We start from the raw sequence: 23662 nt of genomic DNA, 5'->3' as shown, positions 1-23662 counted from the left end.
GTGTCTTGGAAACAGTTTCATTCCCTTGAAGTTTTATCATGGCCAACAGGAATTTGGTCAGTTGTGACATTTCCACATATCCTGGATGTCAGTCAAAATTGTTGTAGGCAAACTAACAGCCATCTGGCACGTCCCACTTGTCAGGCAGGTCATGCACACACAGAACTGGGACCACCCTCATCAAAACCAGCTGTGATATGTCTCTTAATTTCTAGGGCACAAATGCCTTGAATGCCTCTTAGTGCCTCCAGAATGGAATAAAGGGGAAGGGACCAGAGGAATGACTGATCTCCCCTAGGGAGGGATCAGCTGGCTCCAGTCTGAGGCAGTAAATGAAATCAGGAGTGATCCATCCAAATCTTGTCCCCAGTCAGACAAGTTTCTCCACACTGCACACTAATGGGATTCCTTGAGCCTGCTGGCTGTTGTTGACAGAGTTTGCATTTCTGAGGGAGAGCACACTCTGGTCATCTCTGGTTTATGTCATTCTTTAGGACAGCAACCCTTTACCAAGCAATCTTCCACACAGTGCACAAACCACTGCTTCATGTTCTGAAAGGCCTTTAGAGATATAAGAAGCAAGTATCAGATGTTAACATTTAGTTCTTCTTGCTTTGCAGTCAAAAAACTCCAGGGATTTTACAAGCGAACAAGAATAAATTAAATCTGGGAAAGGATGAAATGAGACTGAAACAAGCCAAAGGCTATTTCTGAGACCAAGGAAAATACTATAGTGAAGATAATTTCTGCCTCTTCTTAACACAACAACCACCAGCTTTCACAAGTTATAATGATGGGCCCAAAGCCAAAGGATGGATGGATCCTTTAGTATAGTGAGTCTGAGCTCTTGGATGGAATTGATGGGGATGCAGCTGATTCCCTGGCCCACCACTGAATGTATCAGGGAAATCAACTGAAGTGACAAAGTTTTAGCAACACCTCACTAGCCAACATACCAGTGATGAAAATTTTCAATCACAGAGCTCATCCCTCATCATTCCAAGCTACTGTTCTGTATTTTCCCCTTAAGCGGCTCTGCACTGACATGATTGTGAGATGACTTAAGCTTTTTCTTTCACACGGAATCAAAAAAATTCCTCGAACCAATACTGCTCATGAAATGGCCACAGATCTTGGTTTTATGATCTATCAGAAGTTTTTCCAACACTAATGGGTCTGGAAGGCTAAGGGAATCACAGAATGGCAAGACTTGGGGTAAACCAAGCCAGGACTAAATGTATCATTTTTGAATAGGCTTCCTCATCTGTTGTAAAAGAAGCAGCAAGAGGCTGAAGAAAACATGAAAATTGTTTAACCTTCCCATGAGTAAGAGGAACTGTAAGTGGTCTAGTGTGTCATGGTTCTACACTCAGGAGAGGAAACTCACTAAAAATACTTTGTAAAGTAGAAGGAAAGATAACTCCTCTTTCTGGAAAAAATTGCAGTTTGAAGGGGGGTTGCAGTCCAGATGGGATCACAGTTGGCAAATGTCTTTCCTTTATGGGCATCTTGTGGTAAATAACTGAGCCTCAGAAATTTATGTCAATGGTCTTTGAGGAAGATTTAGTGTTTGACAACCTTTAAAGGACCTTTTGAAACCAAACCATTCTATGGTTCCCTGCTTCTAAGATTCATGCTATCACAGAATGGGCTTGGCAGCCAGCTGCCTGCATGGTTTTGCACCCAAGAATTCAGGGAGGGACTTTATTAGGGCATGCCCAGCTCAGAGAGGTACATTTATTTACTATCTCTATCAGCTAGTTCTGGTTTTATCTCCTTTGCTTCCAAGGATTTTTTTTTAAATTATTTGTTTCAAAGTGAAGACAGATGAGCCACTGAGTTTCAGCTTATTTAGTAAATTGTTGAGTGGAATTTAAAAGCTGTTTAGTGAGAATTGCCACAATAAGCTTTTGATGGTACCACATCAGAATGGCTATAAATGAACTCCACACTTGTCCATCTCTTGCAGAAACTTTGCTTACCAGCAAGTAAACCTAAATAACATAATCAGAGAACTACTAACATTGTGAAGTACCTCTGGAGACTGCCTAGTCCAAAGCCCTGCTCAAAGCAGGGTCAGCCAGGCTGGGTTGCCAGGAAGTCTTTGAATCCTATTTCAAATATCCCCAAGGAAGAAGACTCCATGATCTCTCTGGGAAATCTGTGTCTGTGCTCAATCACTCTTGGAGTAAAAGTACTTTTATCTTCTCTTGAAATGCATTTTGCTTTTTTCCTCTTCTTTCAATTTATGCTGATTCTGTCCTCCCCATGATCAGAGAGTCCTGAGAAGAGCCTGGTTCTCAGCTGCCTTGCCTTGCTGGCAAAACTTCCCCTAGTACAGCCCAGGGAATCTTTGCCCTGCGTAGCTGCAAGTGCCCATTGCTGTCTGATGTTGACCTTTTCAAGTATGACTCCCAATGGTTTTCTGCAAAGATGCTGTTCCTGTGAGCAGCCCACAGCCTGAAGTGGTGCATGGGGGAAGGGAGGGGGACACAGGAGCTTCTCTGTCCTCCTCTCCCCTTTGGGGTGGCCGGGGAGTTTCTGTGCTCCTCCCTGTTGGGGCCACCAGGGGTTGTCCACACTTCTCTTTGGGGTGGCTGGGGGGTCTCCATGCTTCTCCCTTCTGAAGGGGGTCCATGTGGTCTCCTTCCTCTTCTTCCCTATGGGGGTCCAGGTGGTCTCCATCTTCCTTTGCCCTATGGGGGACCAGGGAACTTTCATCCACTCTCCCCTTTGAGGTGGCTTGGGGAGTCTCCATCCTCCTCCCCTTTTGGGGGAGGGATGGAGGGGGTCTGCGTTTATCCTTAACTTTGGCCAGGGGAGAGGTTCTTCATCCTCCTTTCATTTAGGGTGGCTGGGGACTTCCCCATCTTCAGCTCACCTTTGCGGTTTTCTTCTTGATTTAGCAAAATATGGATATGATCTAGTATCAATATCCAACAATGACGGACAAAGACTCTCTAACTGTTTTAGTTAGAAAGAATATGTTTAATCAGCACTGGACTGGTGCTGGGTCACCCCTAATACTCACATGGCCCCGAATACAGGTGATTACAGGCTTTTTATTTACAGAAGTATTGAATACAAATACAATTTTATAACCCCGTCACCACCCCTCTCTGCTTCTTATGCTAATGAAGAAAAAGGCAATTAAGCATGCCCAGGCTGTTCTTTGAAATGGGTCGATGGTCTTTTTATGAGTAGGGGTCCTGGAAGGGAGGAATTTTGACCTTCCTGCCTTTCAGGGCAAAATGACAAATGGGACAAATGGGCCTTTGGCTGGGCTCCTAGTTTCCTGCTTTAATGAGTTTTTTGATTTACAATTGTCTTAGGTTTTAGAAGTTCCTTATCAGGTCCCCTGTTTTCCTTCCCAAGCCCAGCTGAATCAGCTTCTACATCTAGGATAGCTAGCAATTACCTTCTAACTTTTACAATGCCTCTCCATTTGCCCTTAATTTTAGCATGGCCCATCTGTTTGCTTTAATTAGTCTCAGCAGAGCTTACTCCATTCCAATCAGTTTCAGTAATGCCAATTCCCAATTAAAACCCCAACTTTTCCCAACTTTTCCAAAATCTAAAACTCTTTAAGGTTTGGGTTTCACTCTTGACTAGGGGGAGGGCTTAGCATTCCCTATGGGGGAACAGGGCACCTCTATCCTCCACTCCCCTGGTGAAGTGACCAGGGTTGTCTACTTCCTCCTCTCCCATGGGGAGTGCCGGGGATTTGCGATGTTACTGATTTTATTAATCAACAAAAGTCAAAAAGTCCAATCAAAGAATTTTATTGATTACAGCAAGCAAAACAGAGAGGCAATGCAGCGCTGGGCGACAGGGGGACCTTCGTCCTGCCAACTGCCGCGCCCACTGGGGTTCTGGTCTGTCCTTTTAAGTCGCTCATGAGCCTATCATTGTGATACTTCTGGAGCACTCTGCGCATGTTCTAAGACTGTTGCTGGGGCATCTTCTTGCTTCCTGGAAAATACCACTCATACACATGTGCTAACCCTTACGAAAAAACTAACCACATCCTAAATAACAAACAAGCATAACCACACATCTTAAGCAACGAACAAGCATTACCACAAACTTAGTTACCAAACGAACATATCCTATAATGAACAAACATATTTTATAATGAACAAACATACTCTCTTACATGCGATTTGTTTGCATTTTCATCACAAGTAACTCGTTAGGGGAGAAAATATCAGTCAAAGCATTTGATGTGTTGTTGTTGGGGGTTAGGTGTCCTTTTTTTTAACTTCTGGCTTGCCTATGGAGTTTTTACCCATTAGTTGCGGGGACAACCTAACTGTGGGTACTTGGTGGGTGCTTGACAAAAGACAAAGAGTTTGGGCGGGCCCAGGGGGGAAGTGGGGCAGGAAAAAGGAGGGTGGGAACAGTTTGGCGGGCTTTCTTCAGCCTCAGAGAAAGACACTTTGGGCGCGGAGCTGTTGCGGTGGAGAGAAAGGAATTTCGCCATCACCCAGACGGAGCTGCTGCTGCTTCTCCTTCTTCCCTCTTTGTTGGTGGCCTCGCACCCGCTGTCCTGCCGGGACATGTGGCAGTGCCAGCCACTGCCGTGGTTTTGAGAGATTGCCAGTTTATTCACCAGTCTTCACAGAAGTAAATGTGAACACCGTTTATTTCTATTATTAACACACCTTTTATAGGATGCTGCAGGGTCCGTGGGCAGAGCAAGCTACTATTGGCTAGCACACACAAGTTTACATTTTTCCCTTGTACACAAGAATATTGTTTTGCTTTACTCTCTCTTCTGCAGACAAGTTTCAAGGATTTTAGCCCTTAATATTACAACTTACTCCAGAGGCTGGTTTGTGCAGACAGGCTTTTACTAATATATCATGCCCACCATCTGCTAAAAAACTCTATACCACGGAGCTGCTGATCCACCTCAGCCACCGGCCCAGGATCTCAGCTCATCCCTGCTGTTCCAGCTGACTGTTCCTCAGAGCCCTGCAGGAACACCAGGACTGCCCGCCCAAGGGGGTTTGTGAAACAAAGCCTCTCCTCCATCCCGTCTCAGCCGAGAAAGCTGTCACAGCGCCCCTGGTTCTGTTTTCTTGCTAATGCTGTAGTTATTGTTGTTTGGCCTGGTTATACTAGTAAAGAACTGTTATTCCTATCCCCAGATCTCTGCCTGAAAGCCCCTTGATTTCAAAATTATAATAATTCGGAGGGATGGGGTCTACATTCTTTCATTCCAAGGGAGGCTCCTGCCCTCCCTAGCAGACACCTGTATTCTAAAACCAAGACAGTTGTTAAGTTGCATTTCTGCCAATTCTATTTTGTCTGGTCCCCGGGGGAATGCTCGAGGGGTCTCTGTCCTTCGCGGCCTGGGGCATGCTTGGGAGTAACTGGGGTGGGGGAGGAAGGGGAGTGACAGGAGTGTCCCTTTCTCTCTCACCCCGCAGGATGATCGGGAGTTTCTCCATCCTCCTTACCTTTGCCGCACCAGGGGTGATCTCGGTCCCTCTCCGCTTTCAGGGGACCCTCTGCATCCATCGCCCTCAGGTATGGGGGGAGCCGGTGTTGTGTCTGTGTCCCCTGTGATGTAACAGGACAGGAGATAGTCACTGTCCCCCTTCCGCTTTGGGGGGTCTGGCAAGGGCTCCGTCCTCCTCCGAATTTGGAGGTGGGGCGGCAGCTCTGGCTTCATCCCCCTCCAATGTGGGGGGGGCCGGCGCAGGTGCTCAGTAGCGGCGGCAGAACGAAGGGGCAGCTTATGGCTCCAGCAGCGCCTCTCCCAGCTCCCTCCCAAGCAGCCCCGCACACCCCCAGCCCGGCGCTGGGAGGCGGAGGCAGCCCTGAGGCCTCCAGCGTGGCGGGGCCAAAGGTCTGGAGCTCCGCTGCTCCTCGCCTGCACTGCTCACCGCTGTCCATGCCACTCTCTCGCCAGCACCGAGCCCACACTGAGCCAAGGCCCCCGGTGGGCACCGGGAATAGCGGGGCAGGAGCCTTCTTCAAGTGACCGGCGCATTCTGGCTTCTCGCCCCAGAGTGCCAACATCTGATCCGCTGCTGTTTGTCCAAGCATCCCGCTGACAGGCCAGTGCTGGAGGAGATCTTGTGCTGCCCTTGGGTGCGGGGCAGACGTCTTTGATGTCTTGCTGGAGCCTCTGCAGTACCCAGCCACCGAGTCCCACGCAGGACTGAGGACCCAAGAAATAGAACAAAAAATAGCCCATTCCATTTTCAAGACCGGTCCTTGTTAGCAACTTCAGCTGAAGAAACCTCATGGGAAAAGGGTGTGATAAATGGAGGTGATGCCTTCTAACTGAATTGTAACTATTTGGAAAGTTATTTTTACAAAGCAATCAAGGGAATTAGTGTTACAAAGCAGATGGACCCCTTTACAGATGTTACATGTTAAAAATAGGATACAGGATGTAGGTTTAAGATTGTTGTAGTGCATCTAAAAATCTTGGTATATCCCAAGGGTAAAACTCACCTTCAGTCTGTGTAATGTTAGTTCCTACCTGAGAACCTTTTCCCTTCCCACAGTCCCATTGGCTGTGACTTCCCTGTGTCCCCTGATCACCCCCGCCCCCTAGTATAAGAGAGAAGACCCAGGGCATTTTCTGTCTCTTTCTTGCCCTGGATGGATGACATGAAATAAACCTGGGATTATTTCCAAGCAAGTTTGGGCCTCCTGTGTCTGGATACTTTGAGTCCGTGTTGTATACACTCCGGGATCCCTCCCCGACCTGTGTTCCTTGAAGAGCAGGGCTCTCACCACCGGGGATAGGACAGAGGGGTCCCCCGGGTGAGGATTGCAACAGAGTGGCTCCTGGCCGAGGGGCTGAACAAGCCCACGTTCAAAGGCTTATCATAGCCCGGGCCAGCTGTTCTTTGGAGAATTTTGGATGCCGTTTAAAATACAGCAAATAAAAAGTTTCCAAAAGGGAGTCAAAAATCCTCCAGCACCAGGGGACCGACTCCAGGCAACGGGTATCCTTCTACCGCCAGAAACAACAGAACAAGGTAAGAATTAACTCCAATGCCGGGTCGGGGTGGCGGGTGGGAGTGAAACAGACCCTGGGGGACTGTGGTCCTGGAAAACCCCTTCCGAGCGGCAGCCGTCCCGGAAGCGGTGGGGTTCCCCCAGCTGTGGGCAGAGAGGAGGAGAGTGAATTTTCCCGGTTACCCTTGCCAAGTGTGAGTTTGTTTTCTGCAGTAAGGAAAATAGACAGATTGTGTGCAGAGCTGCCTTAACTTTCAGAATGGGTTCACAGCTCACCATACAAGAAAGGAGTCATACACAAAAAATACAGAATTTTTTAAAAACCACAAATGTAAAAATTAAAAAAAATAAGTTAAAACAGTTTGTATCATATTTGACTCAGCAAAGTGAACAGATCAAATTGTTGCAATTAGACTCAGTAACTGCCTGGGATGAAATTGGAAATTTATTAACCTTAAAAATAGAAGGAGGAGACAAATCGGCTCTGAAATTCCTCCTGTCAAAAACAAACAAGGGTCTGGACACTTCTGGATGTTAAAAGAAGTAGCCAAACCTTTATTTGATGGCAAAAATACCAACAGGAGTAGGGAGACAGGCTAGCCTGACTCCCTGCAACTCACAACCCGACGAGGAAGGAGAGCCCCCAACACAGCTGTGCACAAGGTTATATACCGCTTGATCCCCAGGGGAGGGTACAACTCAGGGTCCAATGAGGGATCAGGGGAGGAGGAGTGAGGGGAGGCGGTTACATTACTGGTGACCAATAGGGACATGTCATGGGCGGGAGGGCAACTAGGGAACCAATCGTGAACCGAAGTAGGGGTGAGGAGCATGGAAGGTTCTGGGAGAAAGGGTCGGGTTTATAATGATGGGTAGGGGGATTAGGGCAGGCCAGGGTGACGGGCAGGGAAGGTTCGGGAATAAGGGGAGGGGTTTACATAATTGACAACTGGGGTCAAAACCAATACAGTTAATAGGGGAAAACAAGAACATACTAACAGACTAACAATTACAATCATAATACTATAAATACTTATAACAATTCCCCCCTCTTAAACTTTGATCGGGCTTAAGTCCAAATCTTATAAACAGTCCTCAAAGCAGTCTTCACTAACTTAAGCCCGCATCAAAAGCACTTATAGTCAATGTGCTTCTTGTCCTAACTTCAGACTTCTTCTTCATACTCTTTATAGATTTTTCGAAGCTTCTGGAAGTTCCTGTAGAGGGTTACTGCTGATTCAGGTCTATGATCTTTGTCTGAGTTTTCAGTCTTTATCCGATAAATGTTCTCACTTAATTCTTGTTGCAAACTCAGTTCCAGGGATTTTTGTACAGTTTTCGTGATGGTCCGGATTATCCATGGGATTAAACAAGGGAGGAAAGAGACACCGGTTAATATACAGCCTATAACAATAAGCAGCTTTTTCCACCACTCTCCATTAAAAAGATTATTCCACCAACCGGTCTTGGCTAATGAGGACCACTTTTGAACTGGGACATGTGCTAGTCTTCTGATGTTAGTAGTTATGTTCTTGATTACCTCACTGTGGTCGTCTATCTCAACGCAACACTCGGAGGAGTTGAACTTCCCACACACGCCTCCCTCCTCTGCCAGTAGGTAGTCTAGAGCTAACCGGTTTTGATAGATCATGGTCCTCATTTGTCGGGCTTGTGCAGACAGCAAATCAAGGGCTAGGCTGGACTGATTAGAGATAATCTCTACTACTGCTTGTAACCGTATCAGTCTGTTTAGCATATATATTGGGGTTCTGTATCCCCATGATCCATCTTGCGCCCAGGTGGCCGGGCCATAGGTTGCTATAATTCGTTCTGGTGGCCACTCATCGTCTCCCCATTTCTGGGTTCCCCCAATCAACACCTCTCTCCTTTTTCTCTTCAGATCATCATACAATGGAACCCCCAAATGCCGACCCTCTAATCGGGGAAGAAGGAAAAAGGAAGGTTTAATAGTTCCAAGTGTGCAGCTTCCCGCCCAGTCTTTAGGCAGCATAACATAGGCTGACCTCCCACAAATCCAATAGAAATTAATTGGAGCCTTCCAGAAGCTCGGGGGTTCTATGGTGTCCACTCCAATATGGTGCCAAAATTTGGCTAACCTTTTATCCCCCCGTAGTGGATTCGGGTTTGGATCTGTAGTTGCACACTCATATAAGTTTTCCCTCTCCACATAAGAGCATCTCGGTTCCTTCTCCTTAGCCCAATACCAATGAGGTGCTCGAGGAATCCACCATTTATGTGTGTCATTTGTTACAAAATATCTTTTACACGGCAACTCACCCACACAGAACTTAAACTGGGGTCCTTTTCTCCAAATGCATTCTTCTCCAATGACTTCAGACCGCAAACTCCATACTTCCTCCAAGGACCTCTTATCTTGGATTGTCTTCCCTTGTTCCAATGCCCTTAGTAAGTTTTGTGGGGTTAGAGGTATCCCTTCCCATGGCCAGATCTCCGCCATTTGGGTGTCTCCACAAATCCAGCAGTTAGTGATGTTAAATTCCCGACTTATCCTCTCAGCCAAGTCTAGGAAGAGATTCTTACCTCCTAATGCCTGTATCCCAGGACCCTGCTTGACTATCCCTTTTATTTCCTTTTCCTTAACCCAGTCTGATCTGTAATCTCTGCCCCCTTCATCATCCCTCTCTTCTGGCTTTATTTCTGAACAGATCCATTTTTCTTTCATAGGACATTCCCCCAACAGTTTCCGCTTAAAATCACCTACATTTTCCGACAGCCAATAAACCTTGCCATCCTCTTCACAAGTGGTTAACTCCAAAAAGTTGATACATCGGGGACTTGGATTCGTATGGATTCTGAGGATGGCTGTCCGAGATTCTCCCGCATATATGGGGTAGTAACATTTGTCGCAAGGGAGCCCTTCCCCTTCTTGGAGAGTCAACAGGAGGAATACCCATGGGAGTCCGATGCAGATAACTCTCCCACCCATATTCGTGGCAAAAGTGTCTCTGCTCGGTCTTGCCTCCCCTTTTCTACTCTCCTTTCCGGCTACCTCCTCGCTTCTTTGCGGCAGGAGTTTAGATTCCCTTCCGTATCAACTTGTTAATTCTTTTTAGGGCCTGATCTCTAGAGATGTGAGGGAATGTTCTATTTGTCTCTCAGGATCTGCCGATCTGTAAGGAGAAGCACAAATGTTACCACTTATTCACAAATATTACAACTTATTCACACTTTTTAACAGTTTAACTCAACATCTTGCCTTATATTACAATTTGTCTCACTTAAGTCTTTTTTTTTTTTTCTCATATAACCAGTATCATTACATCTCTCAGTCTGTATTTTAAAATATCAAGTAAATAAACAAATAGATATGCAGTTGTTAAGTTATGCTAAATAGGTAGTGATAAATAAATGAATAAATATTAATCATTTTGGAATCTTCTTTCCCAATAAATTAGTCAGTAGGTTATGATAAATAGATAGCAATAAATAAATAAATAAATAAATATTAATCATCTCGGCATTTTAAGTTATGATAAGTAGACAGTAATAAATACATAAATAAATATTAATTATTTTTAATAAGTTATACAGTTGAACCCAGTTTAAGGCTTCTTCCTGAAAATTAACTTGGTGTCTGTTATCTTCTCTGTGGTCCATTCACTGGGTGCTGGAGCTGGTTCCTCTGGTGCCGGAACTGGTCCTTTTACTCTGGTGGCATGTGTCCATCCTTTCTCTCGTGTATGTACAGCAGTCTCAGTAACTAATAGAACCTGGAAGGGACCTTCCCACTTTGGTGTCAGTGGTTGTTCTTTCCAAGCCTTAATGAGGACCCAATCCCCTGGGTTGACTCTATGAATCTTGATGTCTAATGGGGTGGTCTGGGGAAGGTATCCCCTTTTTCTTAACTCTTGTAAGTTATTAGCTATTGTTTGTATATACTTCCTCAGATTTTGCTCCCCCTCTTCATAAGTTCCAATGCCATCTAGAGTAGTTAAAAAGGGCAACCCAAACATCATCTCGTATGGCGACACCCCCAAGTCTGCCCTTGGTTGTGTCCGTACCCTCAATAGGGCTAATGGAAGGCATTTAATCCAATTCATTCCGGTTTCTTCAGACAATTTTGTGAGAGCGATCTTCAGTGTCTGATTTATCCTTTCTACTCTTCCCGAACTTTGTGGTCGCCAGGGAGTATGTAGTTTCCAAGCAATGCCCAAAGCTGCTGTGATCTTATGTAAAACACTGGCAGTAAAATGAGGACCTCTGTCTGAATCTATGATATTTATTATCCCGTATCTGGGAATAATTTGTTCTAGTAGAATTTTGCTGACCACCTCTGCCGTTGCCTTTGCCGTTGGATATGCTTCTACCCAATGGGTCAAGTGGTCTATTACTACCAGCAAGTATTTAAATCTTTGAACCTGGGGCAGTTCCGTGAAGTCTATTTGTATGTTTTGGAATGGCCTTTTAGCTAGCTCTCTTCCCCCATATGATGTCTTTCGCATTACCTTTTTATTTACTTTCTGACATATCATACATTCTCGTGTAATTGCTTTAATGATTTCAAATACCCCAATGCAGACATAGGTCCTCATGAAATGATCACATATTGCCTGTGTTCCCCAATGCGTAGAGGCATGTAAAGCTTCCAATATTTTCCTTGCTAATGCTTTGTTCAGAACTTGTCTCCCATCTTGTAATCTCCACTCCCCCTTCTCATTCTTACTCGCACCTATTCTTTGTAGCTCCTTCTGTTCTTTCTCATTAAATACAGGGACTTCTTTCTCACTTTTGTCTGGATCACCTCCATCTTCAATTCTCACTTCTCTTAACTGGAAAACCATCTCAATCTGTTCCAACGCTGCTGCTTTTGCTGACTGGTCCGCCATACGATTCCCCCTTATTTCCATTGAATCCCCTCTCTGATGCCCTTTTACATGGACCACCGCTATTTCCTCTGGTCCCTTCAAGGCTTTTAACACAGCTTTTATGATGCCCTCATGTATCAATGTCTTCCCTTTTGAACTTATGAACCCTCTTTCAACCCATACTCTGCCAAAGGTATGTACCACTCCATAAGCATATTTAGAGTCTGTATAAATGGTCCCTTTTTTCCGGTTTAGCCATTCTAAACCCTTTAACAATGCGTAGATTTCGCAGCATTGTGCTGACCAGCCATCAGGTAACCTTCCTTTCTCTATAACTGTCATATTCTTTCCATTAATGACTGCATAACCACTCACCCTTTTTCCATTCATCATCCTAGAAGATCCATCTACAAACAAAACTTCCCCTTCCGTCAATGGACATGCCTGTAGGTCTTCCCTTACTTTTGTTTGTAGATCAATGATTTTTAAACACCAATGTTCTAGTCCTTCTTCTGTTGGTTCTCCATACAAAAATTGGGATGGATTTTGGATCTTCGTCACTGCCAGTTCCAAGTTCTCTCTGTTATTTATCATCAGTTCATATTTTAAGAGTCTGCTGTCCGATATCCAATCACTGGCTCTTTTGCTCAAAATAGATTTTAAATCATGCGGTGTGTACACTTTGATTTTACTTCCAAAAGTTAATTTGTAACCTTCCTCTATGAGGACTGCTGTTGCTGCCAAAGCCTGAAGACAATTTGGCCACCCTCTGACCACAGGGTCTAATAATTTTGACACATATGCAATAGGTTTCCTAATCCCACACCATTCTTGAACTAAAACTCCATACGCTATTCCCTCTTTAACATTAACAAATAACTCAAATAATCGGTTTAAATCAGGTAAACTTAAAACCGGGGCACTAGCCAATTTTTCTTTTAACTCCTTTAACTTCTTCTCATCTTCTTCTCTCCAAGTAATAGGTTCCTCCTCTGCTAATTTTTCATATAAAAACTTCACCAATTTCGTATATTCTTCTATCCAGAACTTGCAAAATCCAGTCAATCCTAGCAATTTTCTTATGTCCGTTTTAGTTTTTGGCGCTGATAAAGACAATATTCCTTGTACTCGGATTGGGTCTAACTTTTTGTATCCTTGCCCAATCAAATGCCCTAAATATCTCACTTCAGATTCTACGAACTGCAACTTTTTCCTGGACACCCTTAGTCCTTTCTTTCCCAAATAATTTAATAGACTAATTGTAGTTTCTCGTACTTCATCTTTTAATTCACCCGAAACTAATAAATCATCAACATATTGCAAAATATTAACACTTCCCATGGGCCTGAATTCACTCATCAGTTCTTGTAGAGCCTGCCCAAATAAATTCGGGGATTCCGTGAAGCCTTGCGGTAACCTAGTCCATTGTAATTGCTGTTTCCTACCAGTCTCGGTGTCTGTCCACTCAAAAGCAAACCATTTCCTACTCTCTTTCTCTAACGGGCAAGACCAGAAAGCGTCCTTTAAATCGATTACGCTAAACCATTTGTGGTCTGACGGTATCCTATCCAGTAGGTTATAAGGATTGGCTACCACCGGATACCGAGTGATGGTCTGTCTGTTAACCTCCCTCAAATCTTGCACTAGCCGGTAGGTACCATCTGATTTCTTGACCGGCAAGATGGGAGTATTATGGGGGGACATGCATGGTTCTAGTATCCCTCCTTCAATCAACTCATTAATGATACCATTCAGTCCTCGTCTCCCTTCTACCAATATGGGATACTGTCGTATTCGGATAGGTGGTATTCCAGGCTTCATTTTTACCTCTATTGGAAGAATGTCCAACAACCCATGCTGCCCTTTTTCTGCCCATACTCTTTGATCTATCTCGCTCTCATCCTCTTCTCTTAACAACAACATCTTAGCCACCATCTGCCCCTCTGTTGGTATTACTCCTATTTGTAATTGCACTTGTAGGTCCCGGCCCAATAGATTGCACTTTATGTCCGGGATGTATAGCAGATCCACACACCCTTCTCGGAAACCCCCCTTAACTATTACCCCTTCTATAATAAAAACTTCAAATGGATTATTTTCAGCACCATTTACTTTGCAAGTCCTTTCACTTAAACTATATCCTTCTGGAATTTTGGAGACACTTGATCTATCTGCCCCTGTATCAACCAAAAATTCATATTCTTCGTTCTGAGGGCCTACTTCCAATTTTACCAAGGGTTCTTTTCGATGTTTCATGCCGTCCCTCAGAGCATAGAACCCCTGACACCCCTAATCATCCCCTTTCAATATTTTTTCTAGGGTGTCCTGTTCCTTGGCTATGTATTCATCTTGTTGCCTCTTCTTACAAAACTTCTTAATATGTCCTCTCCCATTACAATAATAGCATATTAATTCTGACCTTTGTATCCTTCTCTCTCCTCCATCTCTCCCTTCCTTTTCCTCCTCCCACCTCTTGAATTCCTTCTTGTCATCCTTTTTGGCTCCTCCTTTTTCTCCCCCCATGCTCTCTTTGGCCACTGCTATCATTATTTTTGCTTTTGCTTTTGTTTTCTCCTCTTCCCTCCTCAGATAAACTTTCTGTGCTTCCCTCAGCAGTTCATTCAACCCCTTCTCCTGCCAATCACCCAATTTTTCTAATTTTCTTCTTATATCCACCCACGCCTTGGTCACAAATTGTATTTTTACTAGCACCTGTCCTTCCGGGCTTTCTGGATCGACACTTGAGTATAGCTGGAAGTTTCTTCTCAACCTCTCCAACCACGCACTAGGTGTCTCTTCCTTCTCCTGATGACTATCGAAGGCTAGCTTTGCGTTATTCGCTCTCGGTACTGCCTCCCTTATACCTCTAATCATTAATGTTCTGTAATCTCTCATACTCCCTCTTCCCTCTTCCTCATTGGGATTCCACCCAGGATCTCGATTTGGAACCTTCTCCTCCCCTCTGGGGCCAATCCGATTTTCCCTCTCCCATATCCTCATTGCAGCAGCTCTAATCAACTGATTTTCCTCTGGGGAAAACAGGATATTCAATATTGAATTCAATTCTTCCCAGGTGTATACACTCGGGCCTAAGAATTGTTCTAGCTGATTAGAGATCCCAATTGGATCTTCCAGTAGGGTTTTTATCTCTTTTTTAAAGTTCCGCACCTCCGAGGCGGTTAGAGGGGCATTCACAAACCCTATACCTCCTCTGGCACCTCCCATGGGTACTTCCCGCAACGGGAACAACTTTTCTGCCATTCCACTTCTGTCTTCATTTCTTTTTGTTTGGAATCTGGTATTATATCTATGTCCCCCTTCATCCCAACTCTGTTTATCGGGGACCGGAAGGGATACAGGGACGTTCGGGTTAGTTGAGGGAGAATCACTCAATTGGGCGCTCTGGGATGCTGCGGGAACTGCAAGGATGTTAAGAGGAGGCCTTGGTGGAAGAGTTGAGGTTGAAATCTCCACTGGTAATCCCAAAGAGGGTGTCAGTGTCATGGGGAAGGCGACCGGGAAATTAGAGGCTCTGTAAGAAGAGGTAGTGGGCTCTAATACTGGGTATGTAGATACAGACGAGGGGACCAGGGAAGCTTGAGGTAACGTAGGGTAAGATGTTAATGGCAGAGGAGGAGGATGATGCACCATAGGTGGAGTTGGGGGAGGAGGTGGTGGGAGGTTTTCTAAAGGGTCCCATTTCCTCTCTGGTTTCTCTTCCTCTCCTTTTTCAGACTCCTTAGTTACTTTATATACTTTAATTTCTTCTCCCCTCTTACCATCATCAAGCCAACAACTGGCATATTTTACTTCCTCTTCATTTGATGTCTCCCTTAAACTTACGTGTTTAATCAGGGCCAAACACAACCATCTCTCTCCCGACCCATACCAGGGCCAAAACACCGGGCCCTCAGAAATGCTCTCTTTTGGCCATATTTCCATGCAATATTCTATCATTTTTACCTTATCTAATTCATTTAGCCTTTCCTCCTTCTCCCACTTACTCAGCATTTTTCCCAGTGGGCTATTCAGAGGTATTTCTCTTGGCATCTTTTCTTTCCTATTTTTCTTATTGCCACTCTTCCCCACACATTGCCCCATATTGCCTTTCTATGTGCTCTAAGTAATGTAAATAAATATATATATATATATATCAAACCAAAACGAAATACACACCTATGGCCTCACACTTTAATAACCAGAATCAAAAACACCTAGGAAGTGTTATCAATGTATTAGAATAGAAACAAAACGACAGACTATTGAGAATAATAATACTTAAATGTAAACTGTCGGGTAGAAACAGAATGACGGAGAATTGGAAACAATAATTAAATATAAATGTAATGAAATAAAAAAAAACCGAAATGGCAAACAATTAAAATAATCGGGTTGAAAGCAAAATAGCTGACAATTGAAAACAATATCTAAACACAAAAGTAATCAGGTCAAATAAGTAATCGGGTAAAAACAAAATGGCAGACAATAGGAAATAATAATAATTAAATATAAATGTAATCAGGTAAGAACAAAATGGTGGACAATTGAAAAACAATAATTAAGTATAAATGTAATCAGGTAAAAACAAAATGGCGGACAATTGGAAATAATCGGGTAAAAACAAAATGGTGGTCAATAGGAAATAGTAATTTAATATAAATGTAACTAAGTCAAAACAAAATGGCGGACAATTGAAAACAATAATTAAATATAAATGTAATCAAGTAAAAACAAAATGGCGGACAATTTTAAAAAAAATCGGGTAAAAACAAAATGGCGGACAATAGAAAATAGTAATTAATCAAGTGAAAACAAAATGGCGGACAATTGAAAATAATCGGGTGAAAACAAAATGGCGGACAATAGAAAATAATAATTAAATATAAATGTAATCAGGTAAGACCAAAATGGCGGACAATTAATTAAATGTAATCAAGTAGAAGCAAAATGGCAGACAATTGGAAATAATTGGGTGAAAACAAAATGGCGGACAATAAAGAAAAACCCCAAATGGCAGACAATAAGAAATAGTTAAATGATAGAATTAAGACTAATCAGCAATCGACCTTCACCGCTTAAAATGGCTGCCACAGCAACAAACTGGCCATCCTTTCAGCCACTTAGCCTCCCATACCAAGATGGCTGTTCTGCCGGCTACACAATCAATACGAAATGGCTGCTCGACCAGCCACAAGATCCACAACAAAATGGCTGCCCTGCCAGCCACACAATCCCTGCTCACCACAGAGTCCACAGGCTGCTCGACCAGCCACACAATCCACAACAAAGCCTCCAATTAAATGGATAATGTGCCCCTACCCAAACTGAAATTTAATGACGGGCAACACAAATCTGAATTGCAATGAATTCTTTGGAAAAAAAAGTATCTCTTAAAAAAAGGAAATTCAACTAACAACCAAGGAACTTATAAATAACCAGAACTCAAAGAACCTTATACAAGAACCCTATAATGACAGGCTCTAAAACCATTCCCTCCTAATCCTAATGAGTAGGAGGCCCTTCCCACAACCAGTGGCCCTTATTCTTTCTCTAGGGTCTCCGTCTTGTGAGGTTCCCCCCTATGAACCCCAAAATCTCCGGGCGAGGTTCCTAGTTCGGGGTCCTATCTCCCCAGGTTGTCCCTCAACCCCCCCCGAGGAGCACAAACCCCGGAGTGAGTACCCCCTTTCTCCCCTGTCAAGAGAAAAGTTACCTCCCCACTTCCGGGTCCTAATTCCCCAGATGGTCTAACTCACAAAAACCTTCCCACCTGGTCTTCCACACTGTGGTGTATGGACTCTGGCACCTTCCCGGCCTCAAGGGCTTCAGAGTCCCCTCCCAAACTTCTGAAGCTCGGGACCTTCAGTTAGATTTCTGGGGAATCCCTCTCTCAGGTGTTGTCCCAGGCACTTTGGGGTCCCTAGGGGTCACCCGTCTCCCTTCTCTGGGTCCCTGGGGTTTGCCCGTCTCCCTCCTAGCCTAAGGGGGTCCCTCCCCCCTTCACCCCAACACCTTACCTGTCAGGGTTGCTCCCTGGAGAGGGGGGTCCTTCTCACCGGGCTGTCACTCCTGCTGGTCTTCAGGTTCTATCCAGCAACCCTTCCGTGGTCTCGACGTAGTCCAGGGGTACATATAAAAAGAAAATGCGCGCCACCCAAATCTGTACTACTCCGGGACCACCTCTGGGCGTGATGGCAAAAATACCAACAGGAGTAGGGAGACAGGCTAGCCTGACTCCCTGCAACTCACAACCCGACGAGGAAGGAGAGCCCCCAACACAGCTGTGCACAAGGTTATATACCGCTTGATCCCCAGGGGAGGGTACAACTCAGGGTCCAATGAGGGATCAGGGGAGGAGGAGTGAGGGGAGGCGGTTACATTACTGGTGACCAATAGGGACATGTCATGGGCGGGAGGGCAACTAGGGAACCAATCGTGAACCGAAGTAGGGGTGAGGAGCATGGAAGGTTCTGGGAGAAAGGGTCGGGTTTATAATGATGGGTAGGGGGATTAGGGCAGGCCAGGATGACGGGCAGGGAAGGTTCGGGAATAAGGGGAGGGGTTTACATAATTGACAACTGGGGTCAAAACCAATACAGTTAATAGGGGAAAACAAGAACATACTAACAGACTAACAATTACAATCATAATACTATAAATACTTATAACACCTCCCGGTTTTTCTTTTAATTTGAAAAGAATTGGTTAACAGAGAAATAAAAACGAAAGACAAATGGGAACTGCAGTCTCCACCTAATTCCCCTAACTTTTCTCCCAAACCCTCTGGTCTTCCACTGGAAGAGATACCCAGGACAAACAATACAAGTTCTAGTCCTGTGTGTCTCTCTCAGCCACCCCGTTCTGGTTCACAAGCCATCAGGACTGCCTCTCCATAGCCTTCTTTTCCCTGCGTTAAAGAAAATGTACCTTCCTATCCCCATGTGGTTAAGAGCCAAGATGGCACCGGCCACATGTTACCTGGCCACATGGTGCATCCCCTTTCTCCTACCCATAATCCCTTCCACCCACTGGTTCCCGCCCCTAACCTTATCAAAATCCCTTTGTTCCCCCTGATATTCCTCCATCCTGCACCACCCCCCAGCCCTGCTTGGCCCCGCCCTATGACCCTGCCCCCCGAGTCTGTAACCCTATCCCCTATCCCTCCACTCCCTGTCCCCCAGGGAGGAGGGGTGGGGAGAGAGGGAGTTACACCCCTTGCTCCGGCAGAGGGGCAGAGGGAGGGATGTCCTGGCCATGTCCCCCGGGGAGGGGTGTTGTGTAGACCCTCTCCCAGCTCCTGCGGGGATGGGACTGGGTCTCTCCACAGGCCCAGTGAGGGAACAGAGCCCCTGGGGCTTGGCATGGGGGGTGCAGAGCGCCAGAGCCTGGCGTGGGGGGGTGCGGACCCTCTCCCAGCTCCTGCGGGGGAGAGGCTGGGTCTCTCCCCAGGTCCGGGGAAGGAATGGGGCCCCTAGAGCCTGGTGTGGGGGGGTGTGGGCAGGGAAACCCAGGGAATACCAGCCCTGGGGAAGATGAAATTATGCTAACAGTGGCTCCTGTAATATACAAGAGCAGCAGAGGAGCAATGTGATTACAACATCAACTTTTCAATTACCAAGTAATTAAAGATATTTGTAAAATTAAGAATGATTTTGGTCGTGACAGCGAGGCCTTGAGGGGAATAATAAGAACTACATTGAAATCACAAGATTTAATTCCTGTATATATTAAAGATTTATTTTGGTGTCTGCTAACTCCCTCTGAATATGATCTTTGCACATGATACAGAGAACAATGAAATCACGTTGGAACATTTATGTGGAGAGGGAAATTGGATTAATCCTGCTGATCAAGTGAGAGTATTAACAAAGTTTATTGCAGATAAAGTTTGTGATGTAGCTGAAAACATTTTTAACCAATTACCAACAGTTGATATTCAAGTCAGATATGTTAATATTAATCAGCTTCCATCTGAGAGTTTCCTGCAGTTTGTAGATTGTCTTAGACTACAGATACAGAGACAAGTTAAAGAACCAGTGGCCCAGATGGAACTTCTTAAAGAAATGGCCCAAAGGAATGCCAATGAGGCTTATCATAGAGTAATTCTGAGTCTACCTATTAATCCTCCACCCACCATAGCAGATATGATTGAAGCGTGTGCCTAGAAAGCAGATTTGTACAGTGTACATGACAAGAAACCAGGCAACCCAAGGACAGTGGCAGCAATGACACCAGGAATGAACAAGCCACAGATGTCACCAGAACAGCTGCAGCACATCATGTTTCCAGTGCAAGAGGCCAGGACATTTTGCAAGGAACTGTCCTCAAACCCAGCAACAAGGAAAACACCAGAAAGAAACTGTAGCCATTCAACAAAAAAACCAAAATTAAAGCGCCTTCCTGCCAGATGTGAGAACATAAATATGACAGACCTGAAACAGGAAAAAGACTTTATTTTAATGGGAAAAGGGGAGGAAAGGGAGCAGGGTGGGAGACTGCAGAAAAATAATTGTGGGGAACGTTTGCCTAATAAGGTCTGGCAACCACAAAAGCGATTCAGACTTGTAACTGCTAAAGCGTTTTGTTTCAGATCTAATTGTTGGACTGTCATTGGAGTGGACTTGCAGGATAATTCACAAGACCTGGCTGGACTGGATAGTAGGTATTTTGTTATTTGAGACACAGCACACACACCAATACAGATTGAAGTGGCTCCCATGACAATTAAGGGAGAACTGACACATCTCACTCTCTTAGCAAGATGTCCTCAATCACCCTTCTATGTAGCCAAAGGGCAGATAATAGCCCAAGTGATCCCTGTTCCAACAGAAGTCCCAGTAGATGATAAAGCACCAGAGGTATACTGGACAGAAGTGGTGGGTGAAGACAAACCCACTATGGGGTGTAACGTGACACATAAATCAGAACATCTCCATGTAGAAGAATTAATTGACACTGGGGCAGATGTGACTATCATACCTGAAAAGGTGTGGCCCTCACATTGGGAACTGCAACCTGTGGCAGGAAAAATACAGGGTGTCGGAGGGGTGAAACTGGCAAAAATCTCTATCGTTCTGATTGAAGGCCCGGATGGAAGACTGGCTAGTGTCCGACCTTTTGTAATTGACTACAAGTGCCCCCTGTGGGGAAGAGACACCATGTCCCAGTGGGGAGTGAAATTAACAATTCCAGAGACCCCCCCATGATTTTTGATGGAGGCCACTGTAGAGCGTCCAGTCCAAAAGTTATCTTGGCTAGATAATAATACAATTTGGGTGAACCAGTGGCCTCTCAGCAGACAAAAACTCCGGGCGCTAGAAAAATTGATAGAAGAAGAATTGGCCAAGGGACACATAGTAGAAACAGCCAGCCCTTGGAATTCCCTGATGTTTGAGATAAAAAAGCCAAGGAAGTATAAGTGGTGCCTCCTTCAGGATTTGAGATAAATAAACAAAAGCATAGAAGACATGGGGTCTCTTCAACCAGGTATTCCATCCCTGACTATGTTACCACAAAATTGGCTACTAGCAGTGCTAGATATTAAAGACTGTTTTTTTCAAATTCCCCTGCACCCAGAGGATGTACCACAATTTGCTTTTTCCATTCCCACAATTAACAGGGAAGCTCCAATGAAACGGTACCACTGGACAGTACTACCTTAGGGGATGAAAGCGAGCCCCTTCATCTGCCAGTGGTATGTGGGGTCTTTGCTGTCCTCAGTGCGTAATGAAAAAGGAGATGCCATCATTTTGCATTATATGGACGATGTCTTAGTGTGCTGTTCCAGTAACAACATGCTGCAAGACACCCTTGGCCTAGTGGTTAAAGTTTTAACCTCTGCTGGATTCCAATTGCAGGAAGACAAGGTTCAAATGATGCCACCTTGGAAATACCTGGGCCTGTAAATTACTGCACGGACCGTTGTTCCACAAAAATTGGATTTTATTAGCAATCCAATAAAACTCTAGCAGATCTCCATCCCCTATGTGGGTCACTAAACTGGGTCAGACCCTGACTAGGTCTCACTAATGAAGACCCTACTCAATTTATTGAAAGGGGAGAGAGAGTTGCTGTCTCTCAGGGAGCTGACTCCAGAAGCAAAATCTGTAACTGAAAAGGCACAAAAGGCCTTGACAGAAAGAAAGGCACATCGCTTCAAACCGGAGCTGCCTTTCAAATTTATTGTCCTGGGAAAATTAACACATCTACATGGGTTAAATATTCCAGTGGGCTGAGGGGCAGAGAGATCCACTCTTAATAATAGAATGGGTCTTCCTCTCCCATCAAAGACCCAAGACTATCACCAAGCCACAAGAGGTGATGGCTCAGCTGATTCAAAAGGCCAGGGTAAGGCTGCGGGAACTGGCAGGTTGTGACTTTGTTTGTATTCACTTCCCGCTCAGGCTCTCTGGAGAAGTCAAAAACTCCCCTGAGAAACTGACCAAAGAGATGTTTGAGCACCTGCTGCAGAGCAATGCTAACCTCCAGTTTGCTCTGGACAGCTATAGTGGGCAAATTTTGGTCCATGCACCATCACACAGATTGTTTCATGAGGAATTCCACCTCATTCCTCATGAGAAAAGGAGCCAAAGGCCATTCAAGGCTCTCACAGTGTTCACTGATGCATCTGGATGAGTTTGTAGAAGGGTCACCCCAGATAGCTGAACTAGCTGCGGCCTTGAGAGCCTTTGAGAAGTTTCCAGAACCGATTAATTTGGTTACTGATTCAGCCTACATAGCAGGAGTGGTGTCCAGAGCAGAGCAGGCAGTTCTCAAGGGCATTGAGAACCAACATCTCTTCAGATTGCTTTCAAAACTGATTTATTTAGTTTCAAATCGAGAACATCTTTTCTATGTGATGCATATAAGGTCGCATACTGCCTTAGGCGAGGCAGACACCCTGGTTCAGGAGCAGCATGGTGGCCAAGCCCAGGCCACTTGATCCAATTCGCACACAACACCAATATGATGGATGGCAGAAATGACATTTATTGCTGAAGAATTTGACACTTTATAACCTAGGTTCACAGTTTCACTCCCATCTGCTTTCATCACAGCTAGGTGCTATTGGCTAATTACAGGGGTCATTACCATAAACTATGGAGGAGGGTGGTGACTATCTTTCCATTACATCCCGATATCTTCCGACCGCCGGGCCTTAGCTGCCCACATTTCCCCCTCCCCCTTATGCCTAATTAAATTTTCTAGAATATAAGGTGTATTAGTCTTGAAAGTTCTAACATTATTTTATGTATATCTGTTTTTTAACATTTTATCTAACTTATCTATATTATGAAAAGCTTTAAAAGTAGATATCATAGACTTGAGGAAAATATAAGGGGCACTATACTTAATAAAAGGCTAAAAACTTATAAAATAGACACCACAGTTTTTCATTAGCAAACATAAGGCACACAGGATGACTACGTGCGTTCTCAGAGCATCTGCTGTCTTTCTACAAACAGGATGTTGACTCTTTCTAGTCGGCTCTTGACAAAAGACACAAGCCTATTTAAAACACACGGTCCAAAGATTAACACCAATAAGATCATTATGATTGGCCCGATCAGGGTGGACACTAGGGTGGTCAGCCACGGAGACTGGTTAAACAGCTATTCGAACCACCTTTGTTGAGCCTCTCTATCCCTCTTTCTCTGGGCTAATCTTCTCTCAATTCAGCCATAGAATCTCTGACCACTCTGGTGTGATCCGCATAAAAGCAACACTCTTCTTTTAAGGCGGCACAGAGGCTTCTTTGCTGCGTTAGCAGAAGATCTAGCCCAAGTCTATTCTGCAGGACAACTTCAGAGAGTGAGGACAGTGACTGTTCT

At 44.7% G+C, this 23662-nt stretch overlaps 1 protein-coding gene and 1 long non-coding RNA gene across 2 annotated transcripts; both read right to left on the bottom strand.

The window, feature by feature from the left end:
- Positions 1-3766: 3766 nt before the first annotated feature.
- On the bottom strand, positions 3767-5551 carry LOC147653768 (uncharacterized). The gene is made up of 2 exons (XR_015285762.1): positions 5466-5551; positions 3767-3972 (listed from the first exon to the last, which is right to left on the bottom strand). It is a non-coding gene; the product is annotated as an uncharacterized LOC147653768 (long non-coding RNA).
- A 1965-nt stretch (positions 5552-7516) lies between these two features.
- On the bottom strand, positions 7517-18501 carry LOC147653767 (endogenous retrovirus group 3 member 1 Env polyprotein-like). The gene is made up of 2 exons (XM_086885333.1): positions 17849-18501; positions 7517-10136 (listed from the first exon to the last, which is right to left on the bottom strand). The coding sequence occupies exon 2, from the start codon at positions 9950-9952 to the stop codon at positions 8150-8152; it is 1803 nt and encodes a 600-aa protein (XP_086741459.1). The 5' UTR covers positions 9953-10136; positions 17849-18501; the 3' UTR covers positions 7517-8149.
- Between the last annotated feature and the right edge of the window lie 5161 nt (positions 18502-23662).

The sequence above is a fragment of the Cyanistes caeruleus genome, chromosome 4 (genome assembly GCF_971803275.1).
Source record: "Cyanistes caeruleus chromosome 4, bCyaCae1.hap1.1, whole genome shotgun sequence".
NCBI lineage: Eukaryota > Metazoa > Chordata > Aves > Passeriformes > Paridae > Cyanistes > Cyanistes caeruleus.
This window is presented reverse-complemented; position numbering and strand designations above follow the sequence as displayed.

Coding starts and splice junctions, on each gene's coding strand:
- LOC147653767 (XM_086885333.1), bottom strand. CDS start 9,952: ATGGGTGGGAGAGTTATCTGCATCGGACTCCCATGGGTATTCCTCCTG.